The 23,267-nt window shown below is 41.7% G+C and overlaps 1 protein-coding gene across 8 annotated transcripts; it reads right to left on the reverse strand.

The window, feature by feature from the left end:
- Positions 1–11,616: 11,616 nt before the first annotated feature.
- Positions 11,617–19,614, reverse strand: zbtb18 (zinc finger and BTB domain containing 18). 8 transcript variants are annotated; one of them, XM_039738420.1, is made up of 3 exons: positions 17,941–18,169; positions 17,696–17,843; positions 11,617–13,342 (listed from the first exon to the last, which is right to left on the reverse strand). In XM_039738420.1, the coding sequence occupies exon 3, from the start codon at positions 13,326–13,328 to the stop codon at positions 11,673–11,675; it is 1,656 nt and encodes a 551-aa protein (XP_039594354.1). In that variant the 5' UTR covers positions 13,329–13,342; positions 17,696–17,843; positions 17,941–18,169; the 3' UTR covers positions 11,617–11,672. The 8 variants fall into 8 exon arrangements, with proteins under 8 accessions (XP_039594354.1, XP_039594359.1, XP_039594353.1 ...); XM_039738425.1 differs by lacking the exons at positions 17,696–17,843; positions 17,941–18,169 and adding an exon at positions 19,424–19,614; XM_039738419.1 differs by lacking the exon at positions 17,696–17,843.
- Positions 19,615–23,267: the final 3,653 nt, after the last annotated feature.

The following is a 23,267-nucleotide window of genomic DNA, read 5'->3' on the forward strand; positions in this document are numbered from 1 at the left end:
TAAGTAGCTGGACTTTTTGTTTCGAGTAAACCCGTACCAATCCCAAAAAATAATAGCAACAGTTTGAGTTTATTGGGATGACTATTCCCAAGGTACCCTTAGGGGGCAAGATTCAGCCATGACTATATAGGGCTCTCTCTGTCTCTCACACACACAGACCTGCCCAATAAATTCAAGACTTTCAAGTCTTTTGGAATGTGGGTGGGAACTGAGAGTACCCTGAGAATAACCAGCATACACACGGGGAGAACCTGCAAAGAGTGTCACAGATATGGGACTTCATGTCCTGAAGTTGTGAAACGGCTGCACTAATCGCCACGTTGCACCATGTTTATTGAAATATGTAGGACTGAAGAATTCTGTGTAAGCACACAAAAAAAGAAGAGAAAGTTAGCCTATGAATGTGAAAAATTAAATCTACAAAAGATAATTGAAGAAAATGAACTTTCAATGAAGAGATTGCTGACTGTCTTAGAATCAATCTGGGATCTTCGCTCCATTAAAATCAAAACTGTGAGACTCTCAGTGAATGTAAGAGTAGATCCATGTCAGAAACATCCAGAAGCTCTCTGCAGACCCCCAGACACACAAAAATCCTAAGGAGTGCAGTGCCTGTGCATTGAGTAAGAATTTTCAATACCCACCTTCTTGATGAAGGAGCATTTAAGGAGACACCAGCACTGCGTCTGAGCACAAAGAGGTGACTGTAGGTGCCCCTGAAAACTGTGCTGGACTGCTGTGGTTTTTAAAAGGAAAGAATGAACCAAAGAATCAATCAATCAATCAATCAATCAATCAGTCAGTCAGTTAGTCAGTCGGTCGGTTAGTTAGTTAGTTAGTTAGTTAGTTAGTTAGTTAGTTAGTTAGTTAGTTAGTTAGTTAGGTACATTCACACACAGACTTGGACTCAGACTGATGGGAGATGTTTGCTGTTTCTGTCAGTTCCATTACCACCTGGCAACAGTGCAGGTCTCAAACCCCATGATAACTCTGAATGAATGAACCAATCAAATTGTTAGTTAGTTTAGCACACTCACACATACACACTAGGACTTGGTCTGATGTGCGACATTCACACATTCACCCTGGTCTAGCACTAGCTGCTGATGGCACAGGCCCGCAAATCCTGTGATGAAAATGAAGGAATACATTCATCTATCAGTCAATCAACAAATCAGTGAATCAATTATTCAACATGTTATTTAGTTGGTTAGTTAGTTCCACTGGCAGGGTGGGTGGAGAAGAGTGTCAGGAGTGATTTGACAGATGGGTATCAGCAAGAGTGAAGGGGAAAGTCTACAGGATGGTAGTGAGACCAGCTATGGTATATGGGCTGGAGACGGTGGCACAGGAGACCGAGCTGGAGGTGGCAGAGTTAAAGATGCTAAGATTTGCATTGGGTGTGACGAGGATGGACAGGATTAGAAATGAGGACATTAGAGGGTCAGCTCAAGTGGGACGGTTGGGAGACAAAGTCAGAGAGGCGAGATTGTGTTGGTTGGGACATGTGCAGAGGAGAGATGCTGGGTATATTGGGAGAAGGATATTAAAGATAGAAGCTGTCAGGGAAGAGGAAAAGAGGAAGGCCTAAGAGAAGGTTTATGGATGTGGTGAGAGAGGACATGCAGGTGATGGGGGTGACAGAACAAGATACAGAGGACAGAAAGATATGGAAGAAGATGATTTGCTGTGGTGACCCCTAAAGGGAGCAGCCGAATGAAGAAGAAGTAGAAGAAGTTCCACACGTTCACAGATGCATCTTGACTCATTCACTTTGCTCCAGCACTATCTGACAATGGTGCAGGCCCCAAATCTTGTGATGAATTTCTACAACTCAATCAACCAATCAGTGAATCCATCAATCAACTTGTTAGTTAATTAACTCCACCCCCACACACACACTTAGACACACTTAGATCTGATGACTAATCTTCACTCATTCACTTTATTATAAATCTCGCTGGCAGTGGTGCAGGTCTTAAATGCTGTGATAACTTTGAACGAGTCAGTCGACCAACTGTTGAGTCAGTCAATGATCTTGTTTGTGAATTAGTTCTGCACATTCACCAATGCACTTGGACTCGGACTAATGAGTGATATTATGCCATGCTCCAAATCCCATGATAACTTTGAACATGTCAATTAATCAGTCATCTTGTTAGAGTTAGTTAGTTAGTTAGTTAGTTCCACACAGACATACATGGACTCAATCTGATGAATGGTCTTCACTCATTCACCCTGCTCTGGGAATGGCAATGGCGCAGGTCCCAAATCCTGTGATAACTTTGAACAAGTCAATCAATCGGTCATCTTGTTAGTTGGTTAGACCCGCACATTCACACACACACTTGGACTCGGACTGATGAGTGATTTTCCCTCCTTCTCCCCGTTCCATCCCACTGGTGATGGTGGCTGGCCCCAAATGTAACTTCAAATGAGTCGCGGTTTGGGGACTTGGGGGTACACTTTTGGTGATTTCACTTTCACTAAGGCCTACCCAGTCTCGATTTCCCCTGGTCAGTGTCTGGGCAGAAGGTAATCATCAGGGCAGGATACGATGCCAGCGCACCCGTACAACTTTGCCTGACTGAAAGCTCGGAGACAAACACATTGGCACATGGAAGTAACACGCAGATTAAAACAATGAAAACTTTGGTTTAATATTCTCTTTTAAAACTATCTTTTGTGTGTCATTAATGCATTTTCAATCAGTATAGTGGTCTCCTGGAGTCGCTCTTAGTTTCCCATCTGACGGTGGTCCATGAATGCTCTCCTTGGGCGCTGGTCCCCAACAGGTCCTCTGCTTAACTCTCTTTCAACGTCATTACATTGGAATGAGAGGACTGGGAGGGAGTACCTCTCTCTCTCTTTTTTTTTTTGTTCCCCTCATCCCATGCCCTCCTCTGCGCCCCTCCATCCTGTGCCAATTCTGCCTCCAAGAGGCCATTCCTTGGATCCATGCTCCTTTTCACATGTAACACATAAAATACCAACACAATTGCTCTTTCCTGCCGTGTCAAACTCCCTCATTCATAACGTCTGTATTTCGGCGCATCTCCCCCCATAACCCCCCGTTCCTGCACACATGCGCAGCCCCCGATTTTAATATTCATGAAGGTTGCTTTAAAAAAGCGAGAGAATGATAAAGGAGTGAGGACCATCCCCCACACTATATACGAGGTTTTGCATACGCGGACTGTGCCCAGTAAATTGGGAAGCAGGACGGGACGGCATTTATCTTTTTTTTTTTTTTTTTCTGTTAAAACAAGAGACTCCATGCATTGCCTGATAGTGATGCACAGCTTGGCAAAGAATTCCCGCAAACTTCTGCGTTGTAGCTATAGATACAAACCCAAGCTGGTCGTGAACAGAACTCCAACATGTTGCAGCCACTACCCCTCGGCACAGCCAAATGTTTCTGCAGCTGCCCTTTTGTCCCGTTTCTTAAATAAACAAAGGACAGATACAAATTAATGACCTAAATTTACAGCAAAACACACAGCCATCTGAGGGGCAAATTGTCTTCTCCGAGCAGATGTTAAATAACGCAGCTATGCGAACAATAACGGAGTACATTAAAAGATGATCATTATATTGTGGCGCTCGCATCAGCGCCCGCTCGCGCTCCTTTTCTGTTTTTCTTTTTTTTTCTTTCTTTTTTTTTTTTTTTTTTTTGATTTATGGATGAATAACGGGGCGTCGGCAGAGGTTTGCTCAGGCGACATTCCCCGATCTCCAATCTCTAGAAGTGGAAAAAGTTTTGGTGTAACCACGTTTGTCTTTTTCAATAGGAACTGAGATGATGCGGCATAAAATTTACTACGAGTCTGTTTAATGCTGAAGTTCAGTCAGTGACATGACGGGGCCCGTTATATTACACATCATTGCTAAGATGAAGCTTTAATTCTTGCACCTCTTTTAAATAGTAAATAACTGATTTTTCAAAGTTTTTAATCCTCAAGTTTATACTATGACATTAAGTGACCGTTAAATCACGTCATGAGTAAGTTAAAAATTTTAATTCGCAAATCTTTTTTAAATAGTCTATACCTGTAATTGATCATTTTAAGTCTACAATCTTTTTTAGAAAGTCAAAAACCCTTATTGATAAGTTTAAATTTTAATTCTACAATCTTTTATTAAAAAAGTCCATAATTGTTATTGCTGTGTTAAAAAAATATAATTCAGTAATCTTTTCTTTAGTTCATTTTTTAAAATTATGAATAAGTTTAACTCTTACGTTTATTCTATGACATTAAGTGACTAATAAATCACATCATGAGTAAGTTAAGAAGTTAACTCACAAATCTTTTTTTAAAAAAGTCTGTAATTGTTATTGATAAGTTCAAACTTTAATCTCTTATTTTTTTTAATATATGGAGTATGACCGATTCTTTTTAACAAATTTTGAATAAGTTTAATTCTAAGGCTTATTCTATGACAATAGGTGGCCAGTTATATCATTGATAAGTTAATATTTTTATTTGTGAATGTTTTTTTAAATAGTGTATGTTTTTTCATTTATGAATATGTTTAATTCCTAAGTTTATTCTACGACATTACAGGTAAGTGTCCCGTTATAGTACACACCGTTGGAAAGTCAAAATTTCAATTTGTGACACTTTTTTAAACAGTGTGTAAGTGTTTTTATTTATTTATTTATGAATGTGTTTAATTCCTAAGTCTATTCTATGACATTAAGTGCCCCATAGTACACGTCACTGATACTTACATTTTTAATTCGTGAATCTTTTTTTAGATTATTGAATAATTGCATTTTTTTCATTTATGAATGTTTAATTTCTAAGTTTAGCAGACCCCCGTGACCCTGTGTTCGGATTCAGCGGGTTGGAAAATGGATGGATGGATGGATTACACGACACTAAGTGTCCTGTTATATTGCACGTCATTGGTAAGTTAAAAAAGTATTCCGTGAATCTTTTTAAATAGTGTATCATTTATTTTTTAGTGATGAATATGGTCATTCTTAAGTGTATTTCTGACATTAAGTGGCCCGTTATGTTATACAGCTTTAGTGAGTTAATTCGTGAATCTTTTTTATGTGCAGTTAAGACGTAAAGAAGAGTTTTTTTCTCCCCCCTCACCTGCTGCTGACTCCGTCTTGTACACTCGGCTCATTTCATCTTTTCGAACCGCTTGGGGTCGCGGCGTCTTTATAGACCATTTTTTAAAGTTACCTCACAGGTACCCATAACGTTCGCACGCGCGTGTGTTTCGTTTGTTACAATCCTACTGCATTTGTAAATTGGAGTCAAATGGAAAGCGCGCCCCATACCATCACCCGGATTGCTGAGCCTCAGCCTGCACAGTCCCGTTAACTCTTCGTCCCGCTGATCGTCCCTTCCTGATAGCAGGCGGGCAGAGGCGCTCCTGTAGCCTCTTCGTGTTAAGACTGTCCATCCATCCATTATCCAACCCGCCATATCCTAACTACAGGGTCACGGGGGGCAGCTGGAGCCAATCCCAGCCAACACAGGGCGCAAGGCAGGAAACAAACCCCGGGCAGGTGTTAAGACTGTTTACGGGACAAATCCAAAACGAGACAGCCGCGTCTCCGAGGGGGGCGCCCGGGGAGGTTCGTCGTATAATGATTGACAAGCACGTCCGATAACCTCGAGCGGAGCCTGGAAAGTGCGGGGAATCGCCTGGCACCCGCCTGATAGGCCGTGATAGTGGGATTAAGGAAGGGTGGGTGGCGATTTTAAAGCGTTCCTAAAGTTATCGATCTGAAGCGTCAGCGAGCGCACAGCCTCCAGAATGAACGGCCGACTCGGGGCGCGCTGGCACCAAGGATGACAGATGACGGTAACCCGTTTTCAGTCTTGTCACGTGCACAGAGCAGGGTGAAACTGCTACTAACACGTGCTAATAAACGTCTCCGGGAATCCGAAAAAGTCGGTCAGATGTGCAGTGAAGGCGTAGCAGCAGCCATTAACCCTGCCAGCTCCACGTCACCTGCCCCATGCACTCTGACCTTTAGCGACACTTTCCTGGGATCTCGAAAAGCCACTGGTCTGTCAAAGAACCATTTAATCCTGAAAAGTTTTCTTCTACAGGCGAAGCTGATTCTTTGGGCTTTGAAAAAGTTCCTAATATATGGACAAAGCAGTTAATAAGAAAGGTGTATGTAGTAAGGAGCCCAGCAGGACACTTACCTCCATACAATCCCTTTAAAATCTGGAATCCACGGAATCTATACGTTCCTTCTGGAGCTTTGGGGTGGATGGTTCTTTTAGGAACCACAAATGGCTTCTCGATGGCATCACTCTGTGGCACCTTCTTTTTATAAGAGAGTTGGTCTCCACCTTCACTCCATCCAGGAGCAGCTGGACTCGAGGTGGGCAGATTGTTAGCCCTCCAGGGTAAGTTCTTATCTGTGACTGCCACTACCAGGAGCCACATTGTGACACTCACGTCATTAACTTTTAGTCGATCTGTGGTTTTATCATATTTGGGTTGTGATGCTGGGGTGGCATGAATGAGCCGAACCCGGAGAGCAAAATAATTTACCTTCACTGAGCCACATTAACTTCTGCACCTTTTTCAATTTAAATTTCCAGATCCTCACGTTATTGGTTAAGCATTATTGGGTAAACTCCGAGCGCTTGGTGCTACAGTCTTGGGGTTTTCTCCTGTGTATAATTGATTTGATTTTAGTTTGGAAACAAACCTGTCATAATGCCATCTACACAGCAGACGTCTTCCCGTTATTCCAATTCCAGCAGGATGCACAGGACCAAGACAATGGACATCAGTGGCCCAGAATTATTTTGAAAGTTCATGGGATCAAGGAAACTTACCTTGCCGACATCATGGCTTACCTTGGGTGAAGAGCAACTGGATAGGCCACTCTTTGCTGGGTTCTTTCACAGCTCGATTGTTTGACAAAGAACCAGTGCAGTCTGGGAAGGGCTCTATGAGCTTTGACAAAGTTCTCAACACGTGGACAATGCATTGCAGGCAGTACAGTGGAGTGGCTTTAAGGCTTTGGACTTTTAAAACCCGAGATTGTGGGTTGAAATCCCACCGCTGCCACCATGTGATCATCAGAAATCAACTTGTGCTGCCTGTGCTCCAATTAGAAAGAACAAAAAAAGAAAACAAAGGAAATGCAAGTAATTGTATCATTGCCTTAGATAAAGGCAACAACCACATTAGTAAAATAAATAAAATCTTTAATAGTAGATCAGGAGGAACCAAATGTTGCCCGAGTTTCAAAAATAAGGAACTCGTAATTTCACAAATCTTGTTATCATCTCTTCCTGGCAATTTATTCAGCCTGTTGTGGGTCAAAATAAATAAAAAGGTTCTTTCTGAAACATTCACAGGGACGGTTGCCTCCATGGCACAGGTTCTGAAGAGCCACCCTTTACTATTAAGAGCAGGGCGGCACTGGAGTCCAAATGAACTCCAGCTTTCCATCCCCCTTCTGCCGGTGTGCTTGGACGCCGTCTCGTCTCATTTTCAGCTGATCTGCCCATCCCAGCTGTAGCAGCCCCTTAAACTCCTATTTGAAAACAAACAAGTGCCAAACTGGAGCTTAAAAGAGAGAGAGAGAAGGAGAGAGAGAGAGAGAGAGAGAGAGAGAGACAGGCCGACAAGCTGCTCAGGGAATTTCTGCCAGTGTTGTCATAGTTGGGTCACTTTTGAGAAGCAGCGCGGCACCTGCACCAAGAAAGATGTCTCACGGCTTCATCTTTCGGCCTGCTACTTAAAAAAAAGAAAAAAGAAAAAGCCATCCGCTTTTAAGCCGGGCATCTTCACACAAGAGTTACAGGTTAATTATCTGTAACCTGCTGAAGCCTTCGCCGGAATGAACAAAGCGCCTCATTGTTACAGAGGAGGCACCGATCCAGAATGCAAATTAAAGGCAATGCAGGATAAACAGTGTCTATAAGACCAGGCCTGGAGCTTCCCTCCACCAAACACCACACTCAACCCCCCAAAATGTGTGTCGTTTTCAACAATTCAAATCGAGAAGAAACTTGCCCGTCAAGGCTGAAAGTAAGAAAAGCTTGGGCTGTGCGATTCGCAAATCTTCCAACATTTAAGTGCATCGTCATCTTTAACCCTTTTTTAAGTTCACATTCTATGTGTAGGCCACTTGAAATGACATTGTAAAAATTTAAAAAAGCACTAAAAATTTAAAAGCAAAATGGCAAGAGGGTTAAGATTAAGTTCTTTAAGTGCACGGTTATCTTCAACACTGTTAAGTTTAAATTCTATGTGCTGGGCGCTTGAAATTACATTGTAATAATTTAAAAAAGCAATAAAAAATTTTAAAAAAGCAAAATGGCAAGAGGCTTAAGTTTAAGTTAAGTGCACTGTTATCTTCAACACTTTTTTAAGTTCAAATTCTACGTGTAGAGCCACTTGAAATGACATTGTAAAAATTTAAAAAAGCAATACAAATTTTTAAAAAAGCAAAATGGCAAGGGGGTTAAGTTTAAGTTCTTCACAAACTGCACACTTTACAAGCGCTTTGCAGGTTCGACTACAGACCGTCAATTTTATCTCCTACGCAGATCATTGAAACCTGGCAAAGTTTTACAAGAGCACATCTGGATTGTGCCACTTGGACAGCAGAAAGGCACAAGGAAGAGAATTCAGATTCATATAATTTATTGCAGTTAGCATACAATTTAAAAATTTCACCAACAGCACACCAAAAAAAGTACAAAACTAAACAGCATTATAATTTACTCCCCTTGCAAAGGTAAAACATACTATGATTGTCAAAGCTAAACATCAGTCTAAATCAAAAAAAAAAAAAAAAAAAAGTCAAAAACAAAAACTTACTCTCACAGGGATTACCAATAAAAAGAAAAGATTTTAAAAAAACAAAACAAAAAAACAAAAAAAAAATCTGCTAATTCCTTAAAGACAATGATTGTCCTTACCAACAGATTTTTTTTTTAAATTACCCCTGTCCATTTGAGATTTGAACAGTTTTTATATAAAGAATATTTAAAGTCTTCAAGTAACTAAAAGATGACTGGAGATGCTTAAGAGGCCATTTTCACAGCTTTTTTGTTTTTTGTTTTTTTTATGATAACTGAAAGTGTCCAGCATAATTTTTTTTTCCAATAATTACCTTCTGCACAAAAATAAGCTATGTTTACAGTAGTTTAAGGCGGTCAAGTATTTTTTTTTCTCCCCCCAAAAGCAGGAAATTTTTTTTCTTTTAAAAATTTAACAAAACAAAAAAAAAAAAAAACACACACGGGCGCAGACCTCCATGCTATTCCCATTTTTTTTTTTTTCTTAAATAGGAGTGCAAGACAGGGAAAGCAAACACTGTGCAAAACTTTTTTTTTTTTGCCCTGCATGGTGCCCTCTTGAGCCACGCATGCCATTCTGCTGCAAGAAGGACACACGTGGTGTACCAGATCATTCAGCCTAAGCAAAGAGCTTTCACACTTTTGTCATGTTCTTTCCTTAAAAAACAAGACAACGAGAATAATAACTAACATCAATCGGTCAAAAAGAAATAGCCCTATCTGAATGTGTACTCAAAAAGAACAAAAAAAAAAAGAACAAAAACACAAAAATGAATTCTCATATTTCAATATACAATCACTGGTTAGAATGTGAAAACGTGAACAAGCAAGGTTGTGAAAGGAATTCTGGCTGGGACGGCCCAGCATTGTGAATTAGTCCTCAAATAAATAAATAAATTAACCAAACCAAACCAAACCAACCAAGCAAACCAGCAGAGCAGGCTGCTAATGTTCAGTGATTAGACACGTAATTAAAACGACTAACTGGAACTAGGAGAGCAGTGCTCTGGGACATTCCTGCCTGCCTACCTGCCTGCCTGCCTGCCGTCCTCACCCAGCTAAACTAGAGCCAGATGAGGCAGGCGTCTGTCTAACTTAAGTCTCCAACGCGGAGTGTAAAATGAACTTTGCCTTGAAAGTCAGTAGCAAGTGCCAAATAGAATAAATTAATTAAAAAAAAAAGAAAAAAAAATTATAATAACAATAAACACTTTCACCAGTTATATTTTACACAGTTGTCAATCACCTACTTCTGACAACACAGAGATATTCATGTTAACAAAAAGAAAAAGAAAAAAATACAACAATCTGTCAACCCGCTGAAGGGACATACAGCTACCCTGAAACTAAACAGAGGAGTTTATTAGAAAACGCTCCTGGGTTCCAAAATTATAACAACAGAACAAAACACCTTCAGTTGCATCCTAAGAGTCAAAGTTTAGTTGACCTTTCGGCGGACACACAATTTTGTTTCTCTTATACTTCAAATCATTTTTTTTTTTTTGCTCTACATATTTCTAATAAAACATTAAAAATAAAATTAAAAAAAAAATTCAGTGCATTTATAATGTTCTTCATTGCCCCAATAAACATCTCAACAGTGCTGCTCAAACTGTAACTTGGGGGGGGGGTCGGACATAATATTTTCAAACCCATTCAATCCAACTTAGGATCCTGGCTAATTATCTTTATATTAAATAAATTTAAAAAAAGTGTTTTGTTTTTTTTTTTAAATCATGCATTTGTTGGCTGAAATACATTTTTGTTACGCATTTTTCATTTTAAATCGACCCGATTCATTAATTAGCCCAGCCTGCGGTGTATTTGATCCACTTACAGTAGACGCTGACAAGCAATTCACATTTTCAATAGCAACTGAGCCTGGGAGTTTGCTTGACTTTTAACATCCCCTTTTAAAAAAAAAAAAAACAGGGAAAGCCACTCTAGCAACACAATTTAAAAAAGCAAGTTCATCTGTCCTGGGATTTAAATATATATTTAAATATATATAAAAATGGGAGGTCGGTGTGGACCAAAACAGCAAAGCCAGAGTTTCGGGGAAAACTGCATCGCGTTGAGAGAAAGGAAGCCATACTTCAAAATACAAATTGAATCAATCAGTCAGGTTTCCCAGCAGCACAAGGGAAAGAAGAAAATATCATTGTTTTTCTAACAATTTGGAAGCCTGTTTTTATATATATATATATATATATATATATATATATATATATATATATATATATATATATATAAAGGGAATAGAAAACAAAATATTCTGTAATGGAACTGTTGAGTACAGTAGCATTCGCAGACTACAGTAGTGCACCATGGATGTGTTCACAGTACCTGTTTAGTGTATTCTTACAGGCTCAGACCCCCTCGTCCGCATTTCACACACTTTTAAAATGTGGAGCGTCACCAAAACAACAAACAAACAAAAAAAAAAAGACACAAAATTGGCAGATGACGGGTGGGATGTGCGTGTCACTAGCATTCAATTTCCTGAATCACCGTCCCCTTAGCTCCCTAAAAAACTCAGTAAGGGGGCCAAAGTTAACGTGATGGCAACTAAAAAAAAAAAAAAAAAGTGTGGAAGAAGAAACAAACGATAAAATATAAATTTCTTCACAAAAAAACAAAACAAAGAGCTCTCTTCTTCAGAAAACATTTTCTCAAATACCACTAAAGTGCAGTTTTAGCAGTCAAAAGGCCGAAATACAACTGAAGAGCAAGAAATACGACTGATTCCAGAACTTACCATTTCCCTGACCCCCCACCCCCCAAACCTTCTCACAAACAAAAAGTTACCCCCCAAACAAGTGTTCATATTTCTAGATTTGAATTTGCTTCAAATTCTCAGTACAGAAGAGTCTATTTCCAGAGTTCTTGTGAGCTGTCCTCTAATGCCCAGTCCCTGACAGCCGGTAAGTTCAGTGCTTCACTTTTTACGGACAAAGAGTTCACCAGTTCGCAGTGGAACTTGCGGATGTGCCGGTACAGGTCGCCCGACTGGGTGAACCTGCGCTCGCACCACTTGCACGCGTGTGGCTTCTCACGGGTGTGCACCACAGCATGGCGGCTCAGGTTGTGCGAGTACTGGAAGCTCTTGCCGCACTGGGCACAAGTGTATGGTTTCTCACCTGAGTGGGTCCGTTCGTGCCGTTTTAGTGTGTACATGCAGGAGAAAGTCTTGCCACAGATCGAGCAGGTTGGCACGTTGACGTCTCCCGCCGGCTTGGACCGTACCCCTTCCTGCTCACGGAAGTGCGTACTGAGGTGGATCTGCAGGATGTGTGGGCTGGGGAAGACCTTGTTGCACAGGGGGCACATAAAGATCTGGCTGTGGGGGCCGCTCAGCATGTTGGACACATAGGGCAGGAGGTTGCCGTCGAGGCTGGCCGGCTCCACCGGGTTCCGTTCGCCCTCTGGGCTGAGCATCTCGTCGTCCTCGCTCACCTTGTCCTCGCGGTCCAGCTCGCTGGACAGAGAAGCCTCCCGGATGGCCGAGAGGTGCGAGGCTGCCTCATAGTGGAGCCTGCTGTGGTGGTGATTGAGATGGTGGTGGTGGCCTCCGCCATTGGTGCTAGGGAGCTCCTTGGTGGCCGTGCCGGCGCTGTGCTCCATCTCGTAGTCGCCGCTGCCCAGGTCGTCGTCGTCGGAGGCGACCTCCTTTTCCACCTTCACCTGCACCAAGCTGTTCTGCAGGCTGTCCGGTGCCACCGCTCCACAGAAGTACGGGTTGCTATTCGGGAGGGCATCTCCTCCACCCCCAGCTAGGCTGGACTTGACAGACAGGTCCAACACACAGTCCGCATCTGCCGACACCCTCCTGGAGGTGACGGACCTTTGAGACAAAGACCCTGTTGAGCTGCAAGGGCTGCTGGCCATTTCGGTTTTCCCAGCTGCTGCCACCGCATGCATCTCCGACTCCCCGCCACTGCCACCAGTCTGGGGGGTGCCAGCTGTGTCAGAGGGTAACCTCATCCACATGTTCCCCGACTCCGGGAGCGAGTCTCTCTTGTTGCCTTCAGACTCATCCTCCTCTGCATCACTAGGCAGCAGATCGCCTGCGGGGTGCCCGCCGCTGCTCTCCGAGTAACTCTCCACTTTGTCAGAACAGCTCAAGGCATCCTCCTCCCGCTTGGTGCTGTCCGCTTCGGTCGTGGCTTTCTCCTTCAGCTTCTTCTTGCAGACCTTGACGATGTCGTACATGTGGAGATAGCTGGCAGCAGCCAGCACGTCCTCAATGGGGAGGGCTTTGAACTGGAGCTTCCCCTCGTACATGAATTCAAGCAGGAGAGCGAAAGCCGGGGCCGTCACAATGTCGCTGTTCAGATGAACAATGTCCCTTTTGTCTAGCTGGTCCTTGTAAAAGAGGTGGAAGTACATGCTGCACGAAGCCAGCACGGCTCGATGGGCTCGGAACTGGGCATCTCCAACCAGCACAGTAGAGTCACAAAGAAAGCCCTGGTGTCTCTGCTCACTCAGACACTGTAACAAATGCCTGCTGTGGTCTGGAAACTCCATGCTGTCCTCATAACCTGAAAAGAAAAGAGAAGAGATGAGTGTCCTGGCACAAACCCCCCTCCTCCTCCTCCTCCTCCAACCCCCCTCCATCCTCGCCGGGTATCCACACCACCACCTCCTCCCCTCTTTCTCTCGCACTCTCACTCCTTTTTTCCCCCCTCACACCGGAAACCAAAAGATGGTGAGCACAACTAGCATTTTCCAAAAAGTGCTCAGGGTGACCAGAAGGGCCATCACAAACCTCCTCATCGCTTTCCTCCCCGACAAATCAAAAAAAAAAAAATCCCAAAATGTTGCTACCAACAATCCCGACTCGCAAGCTTTCCACCGTCTTCAAGTGCTGGCCCCCCTCGACCCCCTCACTTCACTACTCCACTCATGTGCTTTTTAACTCCGGGACCCCTAAGTAATTTGCATAGACAAAAAAAAACTAACCAGTCTGGTGCAATTCTCTCTGCTGCAGGTTTCTTAGGGGGGCAAAATGAAAGAACGAAAAAGTAATCCGAGACAATTTTACACACCAGTGTCTGTCTCTCTCTCATTCACGCAAAAACGCAGCATCACCTGCAGAAATACGTGAAACGGACCACCTGAACACACAGATGCGCAGCCCCATCCTAGCGCAAAGCCCACGTCCGGCTCCCTGAGGTGTCTCTTGTGGCCACCCACCCACTGCCATCACCACCACTGGTCCCACCACTCACGCTACAATCTGCCTGCTAAGATTTTGGTAAAACAAAACGTTACAAGGTCCTTAAAACGCAATGATATCAGGGCATCCCCTATCACCCCCGTACATAAACCGGGTGGCAGAGAAGGTTGTACCCAAGAAGCTCTAACATCTGCACAGGAGAAACATTTTCTTCTAAACGAATCCAAAAACATGCAGCTCTTTAACAAATTGACACAACTTTTCTAGAACCGGTCTACCTGTTCAGCCACTGTTTCAAGACTCCCGAGAAATGGCAAAAATAAAACAAACTCCAAACTTTATGGCAGATTAAAATATATATATATATATATATATATATATATATATATATATATATATATAACACAATTCAAAATCAAAAAGCAAACAGGGTGACCCTGTGCCATGCACAGAGTGCCCACTCTCAGCTCCCGAAAAAACAAAAAACAAAAAAACAAAAAACAAACCAACCCACCACAGAAGATTTACAACACAATCACTTTAAGTGCACTGTAGTCCACATCAATCCTAATCCTTAAGATGGCTAAAAATAAAGATTGCAGGACAGCTCACAAGGTAGCGGCGATCAAATTAGGAGGCTGAAAGGACAGAGAGGGACGAAGAAGGAAGCTTATAAACATCTGATCCAGCTGACTGTGGCCATATGGCAGCTGCTGCCCAGATAAAGAGATTAAGAATAGGAGGAGTGCGATTACAGCTGTCTGGCCAATTCAGGCAGCTCAAATCTGCAAGTCCTAAATTAGTCACTACCGCAGGAAAAAAAAAAAAAAAAAAGGGGAAAAAGAAATCTTCAAATAATTCTCAAAACGAGCATCTCCTCGGTTAACACGTTTGCCCTGCTTCTTCAAAGTGCGCCCTTTGATCATTACAAGCACACTAATTCAAATGAAGGTCATTTTTTGGGGTTTTTTTTTTTCTTTTTCCCCCCACAAAAGCTTTTCTTTCTTGTCCAGTGGTTAGGAAAGAAAATGTATTAATTCACTGAAACAATTCCAGAGAGGGGGTTAAAAAAAAATCACAACCACAAAAAAATGGACAAAATGTACATTTCTAGGTAGCTCAATATACAACGTCACAGGGGCTAAAACTCACACAAACAAAACGGAGCACATTAACCGGCCGATTTCACTCTTCTCTCCGGCTTCTTTTACCCCAAATCAGGAGCAAAATATTCTGACAAACACGCTGGCAGAATCCCCCCCACCCCACCACCACCACACATTCCTTCAAGTTTAAATCCTTAAAATGCAAATTCACATTCAAAGCCCCCCCCCCTCTTTCACCCCACCAAAGTTAAGAAACAAGAAGAAAAAAAAAAAAGACTGGCAACTTTCTCCTCCGTTTTCATCAGCCCCATTACAAAACCCACTAGTTCCCTTTTTGCGAAAGCAGCACGCTTTAAAGAAAACTTTTTTTTTCCCCATTCATTTCTCTTCCCCAATTGATATAATAAAATAAAATAAAAAGAAGTAGACCCGGTAATAAGCAAAAAAAAAAAAACAAAACACTTGTCCGCCAGCAAGCACCCTTACCTGCCTGGATGGATGGATGGATAAACTTCATTAAGTCCACCTCTTTAAATAAAAACAAAAACAAGGACCCCTACCACCCCCCACAAACTTGCCAACCACCACCCCCATTAACAACACCAACCAAAATAAAAATAATTTTTTAAAAAAAAAAAAAACCACCTTGTTGGCTCCGGCACTGTTGCAGAGTTGGTGAGTACGGAGGCAAAAAAAAAATCCGTCTAAGAGACAGATGCAAAGTGGAGATGATGTTGGAGGGGAATGAGATACCTTCTCCTCACACAGATCTGCACACACTAACTCCCTGTCTGTGTGTTAGAATAAAAGGCTGGGGGATGGCAGGCTGTCAGCTGCTCTGACATCATGTTCAGATGGAAATGCTACCTCCAGCTGTGCTCCTTTTAATGCCATATGCTACTCCTCTACACTCTTGCCACCAGCCTCTTCTTTAGAACCCCCCCACCCACCCCCTCCCCATACAGTTTGGTGTCTATTTAATTTTTCACATTTACTAAAACTAGTTACCAAAAAAAAAAAAAAAAAAGTTTTGGAATTTTTGTTTTTAATCAAATCAAAGGGGGTTAAAAAAAAAAAACGCCAGTACGTGAATGTGTGTTTGCCTGCGCGCGTGTGTCTGTGTGAATGTGTAAACTGAGACTCTTGTCCGGTTTCCTGCGGTCACAGCAGCAAACAGCCTCTCAAGTTTTCCTTGCAGTAACCATAAACAATGCAGCGCAGTGCACATTTGCAACTGACAGATCAATGTGGCCAACACCACCCCCTCCCCTAACCCACCACACCAACTCCCGCCCCTGGGTGCCAAGGAAGTCAGTAGCTTCCAAATTCTTGGATACTCTTAACTCTGAAGGTACAAATTAATGGGTTGCTGTCATTATTTGTTTACATGGCTACCACTAAATGCTATACCCCCGTTTGACACAGTGGTTACTTTTTAGCAGAAACAGGTCTTTATCTGCAAAAACAGTTCCTGTTACAAAGCTAACTGACTTCAAACCCATAAAGACAGTAGGAATAAAAGAGAGTTAAAAAGTCAAAAAATGACTTCTTTTGCTGTTGCTTTACTTTTGGTACTGCACGTGACAAACCCCAGCTGTTTTCAATTGTTTCTATGCCAACATGAACCGATGCATTCCATTGCTAACACACCGGCATGACCCAAAGGTTATTATTATTTTTTTTTGGGATGCACCAACGAAAAAGAAAAAAAAGGTGCCCACCACCACCTCAGGGTCTCGGTGGACTCATCTATCTCTCTGTCAATGTAATTATATTTATCTGGCAGCCCACTTAATGCTTCAGAACTCGTGGGTCTAAATGTGTGCGAAGTATCAGCAAAAAAAAAAAATTAATATTTCACGACTTCGGTTGAAATGACAGCATGTACGTCCCAACGTAATAACAAGCCAAATATCAACAAAAATGAAAAAATTGGCGTCCCGTCTAGAGTTGGCTGCGACGAGGAAAAATCGGGTTCTGAGTGTCACCCCGCTAATGGTTATCATAGAATGATACGAAATGACCAATCGAGAGAATGAAAAGTCCGGAAATAAAGTGAGTGTAAAAAAAAAGGTTAAAAACATCAAAATCCGCTGTCTTTGCGGAGTCCGTTGGGGAACACCAAAAATATCTCCACACGTTACATACACATACTGAGGAGATCCCGCTAAACAACACGGGCGAACGGTTTTCATGAAAATAACCGACCCATGAAGTGCTCTTCTGCTTCTCATTTATTATGCCACGTACGTTAAACTACAAACCATCACGATTGGAACAAAGCAACAGTTAGCCCACGAACTTCTCCAAAGTTAAACGAGCCTACCTGCTGCAGCGGCGGCAGCGTCTCACTTCCCGTGCTCCCTTTCCAAGCCGCAGCCGGGCAGCCCTATGCGTGTGCGGAGAGTGCCGCAGCTGCCAGGCGGAGACAGCCGCTCAACAACCGAAACCACAACAGACAGACGGACACACCAGTGATGGTGGTGGACACGAGGGGTGAGTGGCGGGGGCGCGCACTCCCATATATACACACACACACACACATATATATATACATACATGCACGCACGCGCGCGCACGCACGCACACGGCGCAACACAAAAAGTAACCTGTCTGCCTGCCTGCGCCGCTCCTGCCACTGTCTGCCTCTTAACGAGGCCCTGCTTAGCGCTGCTGCTGCTGCTCCGTGACCCGGCAACATGCACACGTCCGACAGTAAACACTGGAACTACTTATTCGCATAAAGGAAACGGACGCCTGAAAAAAGGAGAAAACAACACACGAAGCCTTACTTTTTTTTTCTTAACCCCCCACCACATCACCCTCCCCCCTATAAGACGACCCCTTTACTTACAAGGTCCAGCTTTTTTGGCTTCTGCCCCCCCCTCCCCGCTCCGCCAATTGGCGTATAAAAATAACCAAAACTAGAATGACTTTGAGCTGCTCTCCATAACAACCTGCAGAGGCAGAAAGAGAGGGAGGGAGGGCGAAGCGAGAGCACAGAAGCGAGCGTTGCCGCAGCCAGATGTTTCCGAGCTGTTGCTACTCATCAACTCTTCTTCGGCTAAAACCTTCTGCGAATGAGGATAGCGGCTGAATGGCAAGCGCGTCGACCAATCGCTACGGAAACGGGAATGAGCCTGCCCAATAGGATATGTCCCCCCGTGGGGGATGGAAAGGAGGCGGGGTATTCGTCCTCGGCGTAGGTTGACACCAGGCAACAGTGAGAAGGCAGAAAAAAAAAAGGCCGAGCAAAGCTGGTTCCTCATACGGCCTTTTGAGAGAGCGAGCAGGCTAAGAGGGGAGATCGCGAGCAATGTTACCTGGGGCTTGTAGTCTTCTTTTACTCCGACCAAGAAAAGGGAACAGGTGCACTGCGTCCTCACCGGGAAGCGCAACGGGAGGGGGGATTCTCGTTCTGCGTGGTGGGTTTATAAGCCGCGGAGAACTACCTTTGGTTGGGAAAAAAAATATATATCAAAGTTAGACGCGATTCTGTTTAATTTTCGGAACCCTGAACCGAATTAGTCTTCAAGGGACGACCGACCGAAGTCTCGAAAATGCTTTCGCTAAACAGTTACTGTGTTTTATCAGAACTGAAGAATGTGAGGCAGCGTCCCGCATGCGACAATATAACAAAAAACTTTTCATCAGGAAAAAAAAAACGAAAACTTTCCGTATTAAAGTAAAGAATATAAATTAAAACTTGAAGAAAAGACTTACTCAAACACACTCGCCTGCGAACGTGCTTATTACTCCGAAGCAACTCGGTCCGCGTTCACTTTATAATTGCATTTTAAAAGACGCGATGTACAGTTTCAGCGTTTTAGAAGCAAATTTTTGCTTTGTATAATTTTAAAACGTTTATTTTAAAACTTGTAGCGCAAAATCTGCGTTTTAATTTATTGTAAAGAAAATTGCTGAAATGCTATTGTATTGACAACGGCGACTTTACTAATAGAAATGTTGTATATAAATCAGCAGTAAGAAAATTATTACTAAATAATAAATTTTAATTGATAATAATAATAATAACAATAATAATATTTTATTATTGTTATTTATTTAAAAAATAAATACGATTTAATACATAAGTTAATAGTAATACATTTCTATCGTTAACGCCTCACCATTAAAGAATAAAACAGTTTGTAATGGCAGTAATCAAGGATGTCACAAATAAAAGTTATACTGTAATAAAAAAAATCTTTAAATAATAAAAAAAATCTTTAAATAAACTGTCCATACATCATCCAATCCCAACTTAATGCAGTTCAAGATCGCGGGGTGTCCAAATAAACCATACATAGTTCAATTTAAATTTGTGAAACGCTTACAATAAAGACATCTGGCAACCACCGATCGAAGCAAATGGCGATGTTTTCTTGTCGCGCGGGTTTATCGTCCTGGCGATCCTTTCTGGGTAGTTCCATAAGCACGAGGTTTCCATTTCAGTGCTGCACGAGGCTTTGAGAAGCGCTTTTATGAAATAATGATTGAATGAATGAACGAACGAGCTGATGAAGACAAGCAACGAAAAAGCACATTGTGTGTAGTAACCCAGGGTGCAAAACGAAACCCCGAAATGCACGCAACACATTTCAGTGTTTATAAATCAGGCAGCATTTAAGATGATCCGATCAGAAGGTCTGCGTACGTGTCAGTCGGGGGATGGATCGGCGGCCCGTCCTGGATTGGTTTCTGACGTGCGCTAGTTGATGCCACTTTTGGCTCGGACTCTTCGCAAAAAGATAAATACAAGTTTGGATGAAAGAATACAGTTGATTTAAATGATTTTTATTGTGCATGGAACTCCAAAATAATAATAATAATAATAATAATAATAATAATAATAAAGCTTAGATTCGGAGATTGGCCCGGAGTATGGACTGCGTCTGTGTGTAGTGCCCCCTTCTGGGTTGTTTCCTACCTCGTTACCAGATACAGCTTGGGGATCCGACCCCCGCAACCCTGATCTGTACAGTGGACCTTAAATTGGAGAGGATGACGACCCTTGTTTAAAATGAAATGGGATTTCTATTTTATAGATCCTGACAGTAAAAAAAAAAGATTTTTCCTATAGGATCGCGAGCTGCTACTGACACAGTTAAGATATCGCTCAAGTAAACCGCTCAGTTCTGCAGTTGGATTAAAACACGCCATTGCACAGTTCACCCGCAGCAGTAAGACTCTCCGAACTCGTCTCATTCACTGTTGACTACAGCCCGTTCACGTCGACGTCTGTATTGAGTCTTCTCCAATTCAATTTGATAATTAACACAAGCAGTCTTTATTTTGCACAGCGCAGTTTCCAGAAAACACTTACATAAGTTGAAATTTACTGTCACGTACACATGAAATTCACACTGTAGGTCTCCCATTAGTTCTTCTTCTGCGCGTTCGGTTTTTGCCCGTGCAGATGAAATTAATTTGTGATTCCAAATAGACCCTTGTGTGAGGTGGGGGTGCGTGAGTGCGTGCGTGCGGGTGGACCCTGTGGGGACTGTCGACCTGCCTTGCGTCCAGTTCTAGCTCTGTAGGCTCCGGACCCCCGCCACCCTGAAAGTGGACCACGCGCGTTTGATAATGTAATGGTACGGCAGGCTGCTAACCGTAGAGGATACCAACAGCAGAGAGAAAGGAGATAAAGGTGCGACATCAGCGCCACACATTGAACGCGACACATACATATTTCGTGTGTGTATGTACCTGTATAAATATACATTATGTGTGTATATATACAGTATATGTGTGTGTGTGTGTACATATAGTTAGATGAGATAGAGGTCGACTGTACTTTTTACCAATTTTTAAACAAAACTTGTATGAATCTGCTGGTGGGTGAGTGCCAATAGTCCTGTCCCATGTGCCAGAGCATCAAAGCAAGACTTAATATTGGAAGAGTAGCGGAAAATTCAAGAACAAGATTAAATAAATAAATAAATAAATAAATACAAATAATTGAGGAAGATCCTGGTTAAGGTTTGGCAACAACAACAACATTTATTTATATAGCACATTTTCATACAAATAAGAATAATAAATAGGTAAATAAAACTATACTCACCTAAGCTGTATTGTATGCTCAGTGTAACACATTAACGTAGCTATGCACATTTAAAGTATATAAATCAAAAAACAACCATTTTTCTAAGCACAAAAGATCCTGAACAGAGTCAGGAGGGACCTGAGCCTTTCCCGGTAAACGTATTGGTTAGTATTTTGAATAAATGAATATAACTATGCATAAGTCAGATTTTTTTTTTTATTATTGTATATAGAACAACTTTATTATTCTTACATGAATTGCTTTGTTTGTAACTGTTTTTATTATTTCATTTGAGGTTATCCATATATATATATATATATATATATATATATATATATATATATATATATATATATATATATATATATAAATACACACAATATAACAGGGATGGGCAAAACTAGGTTTACAGTTGTGAGTACACAACAAAAAGTTTATCCTTGTATTATTATTTATTGTATTATATAAATTATAAATTAAATTATATTAATTTGTATCATTTGTCTCCTTATTTGTCTTCGTTTTCTTAAAGCTATTGAGTTAATGAAGCTATTTTAATTATCATAACTCACATGCCTTTATCTTTGTAATATTATTTATTTATTAATTATTGTATTATTAATTTGTATTGTTATTTGTCTCCTTATTTGTCTTCTTTTTCTTAAAGCTATTGAGTTAATAAAGCTATTGTAATAATCATAACCTGCATGTCTTTTTCCATGCAAACAAAGGTAAACCTACTTTTGCCCACCACTATATATATATATATGTGTGTATACTGAGGTGGCCTGGCACCTTGTGCCCTGTGCTGGCTGGGATTGGCTCCAGCCGACCCCCGTGACCTTGTGTTAGGATGTAGCGGGTTGGAGAATGACTGACTGACTGACTGTATATGTATATATGAAAAATGCTGCTACCAATTATTAATATCTAGGTTTGCTTACTGATAACAATGTACTCTTTTACCTTCCATACTAATTAAAATGATCAGCAGTTACTGAATATTGACCTTCATAAAAAGCAAATCTAAAACTTTAAAATAAAATGCAAATTTTTAAAAAAAGCGCTGGGCGCTGCCCAATGGGACGTTCAGGATCCTGTCTTGAAATCCCGCGTCTGCTTGTTGTTCCTGTGCTGGTCGCATGTTCTCTGCCTGTCTTTGTGTGTTTTTCCTTTGGGTTCTCCAGTTTTCCTGCCATATCTACAAAATGCACGTGTGTCTGGTGATTTTGCTGACTCCTAACTAGCCCTGTGTAAGTGTGTGTGTGTGTGTGGGGGGTCATACTATGTATGTAATTCATATATATGTATTACATTGAGTATATTAAATAAATGTGTCATTGAACAGTTCATAATGTTACTACAGTTACATCACAGCATATCTTTAAACTCCTAATTCCATTCAAAATCAATATGAAATTGTGCATATCATAAAATAATTCAATTGTACTTTAATTTCACCAATGAACCGGTTGTGCTTGTGCTGCATATGGAGCTACAGACGTAAATGCCTGATGTTCTGTCATTGCTATCAGTTCTTCTGGTCATCCATTTTCTGAACTCACTGCTTCCATTTCATGGCTGTGGTGAGCTGAAGTCAAACCCATCACAGGCCTGGAGTTAACAATCCTCAAGGGGGTTCTACCTGTTCTAAGTTTAGACTCATTAATGAGATAACAATTAAACTAACATTCATGTTGTGAAGCAGCATGGGGTGCTGCTGGCCATCGCCATTTACAAACTTAGACAGCTATTACTGTACATATGACAGGCACTTGGCAGCACTGCTACTTTGACCAAAAGGATACTTTTTTTGCCCCCGATTATATATATATTATATAGATATATATATATATATATATATAGAGGGGGCACGAGTACATCACAAGACACTTGCACTCACTGTAACAGGGCTAAGTAGAAGCTGACCAGTAACCTAAAATTCATGGGTTGGGGACTTCAAAGAAAACCCACCAAGACATGAGGAGAACAAGCAAGCTCCACACTGCCAATGCCTGGGCTGATGTTTGACCTCCGCATTTTATATTAATGTTTACCAGTATGAGAAAGACAGTAAAAACCTAAAGGAAATATTCATCTAATATCAAGTGTACTTAACTCAGTTCAGATTC

The sequence above is a fragment of the Polypterus senegalus genome, chromosome 16 (genome assembly GCF_016835505.1).
Source record: "Polypterus senegalus isolate Bchr_013 chromosome 16, ASM1683550v1, whole genome shotgun sequence".
NCBI lineage: Eukaryota > Metazoa > Chordata > Cladistia > Polypteriformes > Polypteridae > Polypterus > Polypterus senegalus.

What these genes read in the sequence shown, in the direction of transcription:
- zbtb18 (XM_039738418.1), bottom strand. Translation starts at nt 15,603, where the DNA reads ATGAAGTTTATCCATCCATCCATCCAGGCAG. An exon ending in CCATCCATCCATCCAGGCAG is followed by an intron (nt 13,343 to 15,572) that starts GTAAGGGTGCTT and finishes TTTTCTTTTCAG; the next exon opens with GTTATGAGGACAGCATGGAG.